Raw genomic sequence first — 9,343 nt, 5'->3', positions numbered from 1 at the left:
TCCCATCTCCCCCCCACCCTACTATATCAATAAGCTTTTTTTATCACAGAAACATTATTAACTGATCGCCATAATCATTAAGTTATTATGCGTTATAAATCTACCTACATTACCTTTATCAAAGCTATGTCGTTGTTGAAGTTCAAACTATTGTATTGGCCATGGACAATTATCTGTATAATACTTCGTTGGATTTCATTTCCCGATACAACACTTGTGTTATGTCGTCCGAATATAACGCTATACAAATCCGGCGATATGCTGTGGAAATAAATAAATAAATAAATGTAACTTGCTTGTCTTCGCATGGCGGGCAACTACAGTCGTTATGACACAAGTTTTCTGTTTCATACACCTTATGCCTGCTTATTACGAGTTACCACGTATGCAACTTTGTGAGTGATTGTATCTTTGTATGGCTGACAATTTAGGCAACCCAAATGCGACCACTGGGTTGAAGCAATTGCCGTTAAGTGTCTTGCCCAAGAACACAATCGTTCAAAACGGTAGCAGCGATGAGCCTTGAAGCTAGAGGCAGTTGCTCTAACCACTTTGCCAGGGCGTTAAACATTATGATGATTATCTACGTGCCAACTATACCTTTATGTAAAATCAACGCAATAAAAATTAGCTATTACAAAAAACTTACGTCCCGAAGCAATGCGCTGCAGTAACAACCCATCTTTCGTTGACCAAAGTACCCCCGCATACTCCACCATCCTTTATCCCATTTGCTCGTTCATAAATGTAAGACATCCATGGCCACTGACCTTCCAATGCTGTGCTTCCACCTTAAACACATCCAAATTAACCAACAGTTTCCGATGAAACCCATAGTAACCTAATAGATATACTGGATCATTGTAATGTGGATATAGTAGGGTGGGGAAAATGGAACATCTTGTACACATATTATCCAAATAGCCTGATCGTGTTTTAAAGAATTAACAACGGTCTGTGGAAGTCGTGGGGATACGGTTTTATAGTTTTTTAAATGTTTTTTTTGTTTACTAACCAATGAAATGAGAATACACAATGAAAAGGTGTCCCATCTTTCCCACTCTACTATATACTGAATCATAATGTAGCTGGTGTCTTAATATATTCGTTCCGGCCGATATATTTGTTCCGGGTGCTATATGGCACATGAACAGAAGGTAGGAACGCAATGGATGTGCGTGAATTATCGCATATTGTAGCTGGTACCGTGGCGTACTGATTAGCTCGTGTTTCTTTTTACTTGCCTGTCCAAATTGTTAGCAATATTATACAGTAGGGCGGGAGAAGATTTATAGGTTAGCACGTAATGTCCAAATGGCCTGATCGTGTTTTAAATAATTACCAACGGCATATAGGAGTCGTGGAAATACAGTTGTATAATTCATTGAATGTTCTTTGTTTACAGTCAAATGGGACGAGAAAATAGAATGAAAAGGTGTCCCATCTAACCCCACCCAACTATACAACAAATCTCCCAAAAAATTATATAGGATTTAGGTTTTAATAACGTTATATCCTATCTTACCCCACAGCACTACACGTTCTTACCTATTATTCTTCCTTTTAAAATTGCCACCAGAAAAGGTCCAAGAACAGGTTCTGTAAACATTACAAGTTCAGTCTCAGTTTTTTTTAAATAATTTAAAAATTGTAGCTCGCATCATATTGTGCGTTTAGCAGCCACGCTTTTATTTAAACTTTTACTAAATCGTTTTACCAACAGCAGCGTATTTTAACGACTGTGATTTTGTTGCTAATCTCCTTCTCGTTGTTTTAATATTAACCTATATTATAATCTTCGTTAATGTATTGGAAGAGAAAAATAATATATATATAGTGGAGTGGGGGAAGATGGGACACCTTTAAAACATAATATCCAAATAGCCTGATCGTGTTTTAAACAATTAACAACGGTCTGTGGAAATCGTAAAGATACGGTTTTATAATTCATTGAATGTTCTTTGTTTACTACCAAATAAAAAGAGAAAACTAAACGAAAAGGTGTCCCATCTTCCTCCACCCAACTATATATATATATGTAGGTTATGTAAAACCTAAACAATACGTAACTATATACATACAACATAACATATCTTGAACAATACGTAACCTAACGCCTCTGCACTTCGTCCAACTATTGGTGGTCTCCCGCAACTAAATATTGAAGTATTGCTTGTAGTGCTTATACTGCTTGTACTTTCGAAAACAGTAGTGTTCAAAATTGTAGGTAAAGTCGTAACTATCAAGTTAGTAGATGTTTCGGGCGCTGCTGTGGTTGTTGTGCTCGTTATATTTCCAGGGGTTTTTGTATCGTAGAAAAATAAAAAGCCGAACAAAGTAACAGACGTTCCAACCACCGTCCATCCGGTGAATATCCAAGCTGTCGATAACATTTTTAACTAAAACACCACTAATGGTATATTGCTTATAAAGCTGCAATGCAGACCTGCGATAGGCATAGTGATGTTATAGTATAGGGTGGGGAAATATGAGACACCTTTAGCACATAGCATCTAAATATCCTGATCGTGTTTGAAACAATTAACAACGATCTATAGAAGTCGTGTAGATACGGTTTTATAATTCTTTGAATGTTCTTTGTTAACTACTAAATGAGAAAATATAATGAAATGCTGTCCCACCTTTCCCCACTCTAATAAATATATGATAGGGTGGTAAGATGGGACATGTTTTCGTTCTCTTTTCTCGTCTCATTTTGTAGTAAACAAAGAATATTTACAAACTTGTATAATAACCCCAGCCTCACGACTCTAGAATAACGTTGTTAATGTTATAAACACGAAAACATAATATGCGGTTTAAGTGCTTATGGTGTTCTATCTTACCCCACACTGTAATATACATCGTCTGATAACACAATATATTTGTTTCGATAATTTGTTTGCGAATCCTTTACCTACTTTGCTGATACCTACAACGTATTTATTTATCAAAAAATAGTAATTATATAGCGGCCTACCGAACAAGTAATTTTGTTTCTACATTTTGTGTCCTAATCTCTTATACTGTCTGTACTGAGGTAGGCTAACGTAACGTTTCTGTCTTAATTCATATTGTTTTGACGTAAAACTACAAAAACGCCTAGGGTAATTCGAAGTACCGGACTCAGGCTGTACTAGGTAACGTACAGAATGAGCTGCAGGCCATTTAATGTGAAGTTTTTGTATTGACTCAAAGCTTAAATGTTATTCTGTAACAGATTGAGTCGGTTATAAATAGAATAGCTACGTGTAGTGTAAAGCTGCTTGCTAAGAGCTAAATCTATTATAAATAAATAGTTTTAACTTAAAGTAGGAAGGGGTATAATATGGGAAATGTTTTTATTCTATTTTCTTATCGCATTCGGCAGTAAACAATGAATATTTACGGTATTATACTCGTAGGCCGTAAAAAAGTGTTGTTAAAATAAAATAGTGATAAGAAAAATATGGAATTTTCTGCCAAAGTATTCTATTTTACCCACAGCACAAAATATAAACCATTATCGTAAAATAGGTTTACAATAAATATCTTTTATTCGTCAAATGCAAGTAAAGTGTGGTATATTAATGCTTATGTACAACAGTACAAACACTTGTATTTATCAAACACTAGTTTCTCTGACTACAGAAGTCGTTGTCGGTCCGCTTGTTTCATTCGGTCGATTAATCGGTGTTTTATACGCAATCACACCGTCCAGCGTTACGCCAGGTAACGTCGGGGTTTCTGGGCGATTTCGTGAAAAAGTTCCGCCCGTTGCTTGATGGTACAGCTTTGCTAGCACAGATTGAACAACATTATCGTCATTATTTGCTGAGTTTCGTCTCGAACCGTGCAAAACTTTTAGCTCAAGTTGTCTGGCACGCCTCCTACACCCAAACCAAGTGCATATAAGAAACAAACCTAGTCCCAACATGAATACCCCCATCGCTAAAGGTGTTGTACTAAGTTCTTGTAATCTAACGCGATCTTTTCCTGTGTTTGTCTTCGCACTAACTCCGATACATACAAATACCAAACCCCCAAACACCATTAGTGGCGCGAACCCACTCGACAACTTGGAACATCTTCTGGCTCGGTCAGATTCTTGTTCTGTAGAAATGATGGCTTATAAAAAGGCTTCGTTCGTGTCGCTACCTCTAACACAGAAGCCATGGGTTCGGGGCTCAACGCTGCTACCATTATGGGCGCATGTGTCTATTGGACAAGAGCACCTGCTCTAACCCAGTGGTTACTTATGGGTTGTCTAATGTCAGCGATATACAGTAATAAAACAGTATCACAAAGTTACATATGTGGTAACTCATAAGCTGGCACGAGGTGTATGAAACAGACACCTGTGTTATAACGACTGTCGTTGCCCCACCATGCGAGGACAAACAAGTTACATTCGTGATAACTCGTATGCGGGCATCATGAGGTGTATGAAACAGAACACTCGTGTTATAACGCCTGTCGTTGCGAGCACAAATAAGTTAAATCTAATTACAAATAATAAATAATTTGCATTCAATCACATTTATTAGTTGATAACCTTACCAAGATCTTTTACTTTATCCCAGTGATGACGTGTCCATTCACGACCAATACTTCTGCGTGTTGAAGATCGGCTGATGCGAGGAGCATTTAACGCTTCATCTGCAAGTGATGTTTGTCGTAATGGTAGCGAGGCTACAACGTCACTAATAGATGAAGACCTTGATACGTATGATATCCCACCAACCGACCTTGTGCGTGGAAAACCAACCGTGGGAAAAGTAAAGCTTTCACCTGTGAACGAAATAGAGATCATATTAGCGGTGTAAAATTACATGCCTTCAGACCAGAGTTTAAGGGTTCGAGACTCGATGTTGGCACTACATTGTGGGCGTTTGTGTCCTTGGACAGGAAACCTATTATGGGAAATGTTTTATTCTATTTTCCTCATCCTGTTAGCGGTCAACAAAGCATATTCACAAACTGTAACCGCTTTCCCGCGACTCAATAAATTGCGTTGTTAACTGTGCATTTAGAATAGATGCTAACTGTCTCCCATCTTTCCCACAGACTATATGTTATAATTTCCAATATAAAAATATTCACAAACTGTAACCGCTTTCTCGCAACTCAATAAAATGCGTTCTTAACTGTTCAAACACGATGAAAAAATATTGGATATAGAATAGATTCTAACTGTCTCCCATTTTACCCAGGCAATATGTTATAATTTCTGATATATTACCTGACAAGCTTGCATCTGAATTCCTATAGCTGGTGGAAGGTGGGCCAGGTAGAAACACATCGCTGCTTTGGTAATCATTTGATTCTGTGACGATGCTTTCCCTTATATAAGTTGCACCAAATCTTGATGACGAAGGTGCCGCTGTTATCAATGGAGGTGTACGGTGGATAACTTGCGTGTCTCTTCTTTGTAACCTGAAGGAATATATGAATGAATGTAACTTGCTTTATCTTCGCGTGACCGGAAAATGACAGTCGTTGTGATACGGATGTTTTGTTTCATACACCTCGTGCCCGCTTACGAATTACCAAGTATACGTAACTTTGTGGGTGATTAAATAAATGAATGTAAGTTGTTTATCTTTGCATGACTGGGCAACGACAGTCATTTTTAGAACGTCTGTGTCCTGTTAAATACACCTCGTACCCGCTTACAAGTTACCCCGAGTAACTTCGTTATTTTATTGCCGTATGACTGACAATTTAGAGAACCCATTAGTGACCACTGGGTTTTGCAATTGCCTTTAAGATTCTTGCCCAAGGTCACATACACCCGCAATAGTAGCAGCTTTAAACCTGGAGGAAGAAGGTGCAGATTGCGCATGGTGTTCATTTTCATGAGGGAGGAGTTTTGACGTCGAAGATGACGTTGAGGATGGCGACCCCATGTGGTCCGTAGTTGTTTCTGGTGTGTCACTCGGCATCATATGACCATGCTATACTACATAACATGAATTAGGGTGGGTAAGATGGAACACTGTGGGGTAAGATGAGACACTGTGGGGTAGGATGAGACACTGTGGGGGTAAGATGAGACACGCCCCATTTGTTCGTAAACAGAAAGTATTTGGGGATTACGAGAGTCGGTTAGTTTTAAATACATTTGATCAAAAGATTAGATTATGACTAAACAGCTAACTACAGTTTACAAAAGGTTATCGTGTAAAATATAAACAATGGAGAATGAATCACATTCAAACCCGTTTCGTTTATAATTCTGGTTTATTTTATTATTAACTTTAAAAAAATAATATAATTCAAAAAGTTTGCTTTTAATTTTAATTTATCTTTAGGAATAGTACCTAATATTTTAATAGAAATATTATTATTAAATAAATTATCTCCATAGCGTTTATTATTATAACCTTCACTATTAAAAAATAAATTATAAATCTAAGCTTTATTAATTCACAAAACTACTGTAGTAATTATATGTTAAACGAACAAAGTTAAATATTCCAACTTACCATTTAACGTTATTGTTCTATAACAACCTCGGCAACAATCTAAGCATATATGTTTACACCAACATAACTGCTTTGTACTATGTACGAGTAAAGCTTTTGTTGTTTTCCGGATCTGATACGGCCTATGACATCACATCATGATACTGACGCCATTTCCGGTGGCTTGTTTGTTGTGCTTCTATACTACTTAGCATGGCATAGATATAACATTTATACTAACATGTAAAATAAGTTGAAATATTCAGATTTTGAACAAAATTTTTTTGTTTTGAAATCGACGAAATGAATGTAATTTCCTTTATCCTTGAGTGGCGGAAAACGATGGTTCTTATAACATGGGTGTTCTAGTTCATTCACCTTGTCCTTGCTTATCAGTTATCATGCATGTAAGTTTGTATAGGTAAAACTTCAATTTGGACAACCCGCAATTGACAGTTTATGTTCAATTGGGAAGCGAATATGGTAGCGGTAGTGATTGAAGTTTATATTTCGCAATGTTTCCGGATTGAATCATTGCCTGCGCATATAATTACTAAGCTCTTTGTTTATTTTTAAATACGTTCTGTAGATTTTCGCGGCAGTACTGCACCAGTGTTTGAAACAAAAATAAACTGTTTTTTTTTACGAATTCTATCGCTTTTTTGCAACTATACTGTTGGAAAATTAAAGTCCGTCGGGTGGCGCAGGTAAGCAATCTCGTGCAACAGGTAGTTGATGAACTATCACACGTCCTATTTAGACAGCAACGATTTGATGGGTAGGCTGTATTAGACAGGTTTTCATTTGACGCCTAGATTTACATTTTTATGTACAATCATGCGAAAAGATATGCAAGAAAACAATTAATTGCAGTTAAAGGATTATGGAAAAGGTGTTTTGTTCTTTATATGTCTAGTATAGAACTGCGCACATTTCCCTGCCTAATCAAATACCTGCCTAATTCAAAAATGGCAATTCTGTGTTTTAAGAACCATTTATTGTCGAGTAGTTCGTATTGTAGGGTAGGGTAGGATGGAACATGTTTTCATTCTCTTTAATTGTGTCATTTAGCAGAAAACACCGACTAGTTACAGAATTATATAACTGTAGCCCGGTAACTCCAAAAAAGCGTTGTTAGTTGTTTAAACACTATTAGGAAATATAGAATATTATGCGCTAACTATATCCCATCTTATCTCACAGTACAATATACGGGAGAATGTTAAGTATACACTATAGGTAAATGCTGCTCAACTTAAAAAAATAAACAGCGATTCCAGGAAAGAAGTTTTAGGCCTTTTTTTAAAAAAGCGAAAAATTGAAAAAGCTATTCTTCGAAATAAAACTTGGGTCCCATTTTTTAATAAAAAATAAAAAATGATGTTCTGTGAAATAAATCTTGGGTCCATTTTTTTAAGTAAAAAATTAAAACGGCGATTCCGCGAAATGGATCTTAGGTTCCTTTTTGTTCTATGAACACATACGTACAAGCGGGTTGCCAGCAATCGATAATCATTTACTAATCCCTCTACTCTCACGCGCGATCAATGTTCGTAAATATGTAACTAATAACATCATTTGCTATTTTCAATTACTATATATGTAAAGCAGTAATATATTGTTGCGAGAGGAACCCAACTATATATGTATAAGCTATAAACGATCGGTATAAGTGGTACAGTAGGGTGGGGTAAGATGGGACATATTCTTTTCTTGTCTTATTTTGTAGTAACCAAAGATTATTTACAGAATTATATAACCGTATCTAGGCGACTCTAAAAGAGCGTTGTTAATTGTTCAAAACACAATCCGTGAATATGGGATATGAGTGCCAATGGTATCCCATCTTACCACACAGTACAATATTATTGCTCTTTATAGCCAGGAAAGTCGGAAAATTATTTCAAAGAAAAAGTGAAGTCTCAGTGTTATGGTCGATTTAAGTTGTTTGGCCTAATTAGATTAGATTACGAGTCGTAGAAACGAAACAGTTTCATTAGCGCTCTGTACTTTTGGAAACTATATTTATTTGTAGCATATTTTAGTGATTATACTATTGTGTTACAGTAGACCATAAGTTCGCTTAATGAAATGTACCATAAACACTTAATGAACTATGTAATAAAGTAGTTAACTGATTGCTAATACAGAACTTTACCGTTTTTAGGTAATGAGAGAGCTTTAGCGAGAGGTGACCTATTAGTATGCACTTGGCATTTCATTACAGTTTCTTATCGATTTGCAATACGTTAATATGTCCGAAGTAGCCTATACACGAAAATGGTGTGCATGGGGCCAAACCTGGCCTAAATCTCAGGTTTTTGACAAGGACCTCACCCTCAAAGAATAGAATAGAACACGATGTACGAGTTAAATAATTTATATTTTTGTTGCTTTTAATGTTGCAGTCGATAAAAAAAGGTTCGAAAATTGACCTCAGAAAATGTGGTCAAGTCAATAATTTTTTAAACAAACGTAGGCATATAGCGTATTTAAAATAAAGTACTGTGGTGTAACATAGACACTGTATCGTATTTTGAACAATTTACAACGCTCTTTAAGAGTCGTTAGGCAGCATTTTTACACTTCTGTAAATATTCCTTGTTTACTACTAAATGGGACCATAAAAAAGAATAAAGCCTGTCCCACCTTACACCACCCTACCAAAATGTAATGTACAATCTTACCCCTGGTCTAACAATACGGAACGGAAGTAAATTTTCAATATTATGTTTTATTTATTTACGTTCTGTTTGCTGGTCCTATTGGTACAAATTCAAGTAAGCAAAGGATGGTATTACTTTCTTTTCATTAATTGATCAGTAAACAAAGCCGAATCATATTTACTCGACACAGGTTTCAAAATTCGTTCGCAGACTTTTTTTAGTCCTGAAAAG

At 36.3% G+C, this 9,343-nt stretch overlaps 2 protein-coding genes across 3 annotated transcripts in view; both read right to left on the bottom strand.

The window, feature by feature from the left end:
• Positions 1-2,445, bottom strand: part of LOC101242191 (chymotrypsin-like elastase family member 2A) — a 5,072-nt gene extending 2,627 nt beyond the window's left edge. The window contains exons 1-4 of the mRNA XM_009862410.3: positions 2,111-2,445; positions 1,549-1,599; positions 650-791; positions 114-261 (exon numbers count right to left, since the gene is read on the bottom strand). Coding sequence (XP_009860712.1) covers positions 114-261; positions 650-791; positions 1,549-1,599; positions 2,111-2,393 — 624 coding nt within the window. The 5' untranslated portion in view covers positions 2,394-2,445. The remainder of the gene's footprint in view (positions 1-113; positions 262-649; positions 792-1,548; positions 1,600-2,110) is intronic.
• Positions 2,446-3,513: 1,068 nt separating this feature from the next.
• Positions 3,514-6,582, bottom strand: LOC100182279. 2 transcript variants are annotated; one of them, XM_018814837.2, is made up of 5 exons: positions 6,468-6,582; positions 5,797-5,936; positions 5,222-5,415; positions 4,540-4,770; positions 3,514-4,092 (listed from the first exon to the last, which is right to left on the bottom strand). In XM_018814837.2, the coding sequence occupies exons 1-5, from the start codon at positions 6,468-6,470 to the stop codon at positions 3,605-3,607; spliced, it is 1,056 nt and encodes a 351-aa protein (XP_018670382.1). In that variant the 5' UTR covers positions 6,471-6,582; the 3' UTR covers positions 3,514-3,604. The 2 variants fall into 2 exon arrangements, with proteins under 2 accessions (XP_018670382.1, XP_002120998.1); XM_002120962.5 differs by having other exon boundaries at positions 5,797-5,941; positions 6,468-6,575.
• Between the last annotated feature and the right edge of the window lie 2,761 nt (positions 6,583-9,343).

This window comes from Ciona intestinalis, chromosome 14 (assembly GCF_000224145.3).
Source record: "Ciona intestinalis chromosome 14, KH, whole genome shotgun sequence".
Lineage (NCBI taxonomy): Eukaryota > Metazoa > Chordata > Ascidiacea > Phlebobranchia > Cionidae > Ciona > Ciona intestinalis.
The sequence above is the reverse complement of the archived record's forward strand: the minus strand, read 5'-3'. Positions and strand labels throughout refer to the sequence as shown.

Bases quoted from the DNA above. Each gene is read 5' to 3' on its own strand.
- LOC100182279 (XM_018814837.2), bottom strand. The intron at 4,771-5,221 runs GTAATATATCAG...TTTCGTTCACAG, and splicing joins TTCAGATGCAAGCTTGTCAG to GTGAAAGCTTTACTTTTCCC. The intron at 4,093-4,539 runs GTAAGGTTATCA...TCATTTCTACAG, and splicing joins GGATAAAGTAAAAGATCTTG to AACAAGAATCTGACCGAGCC.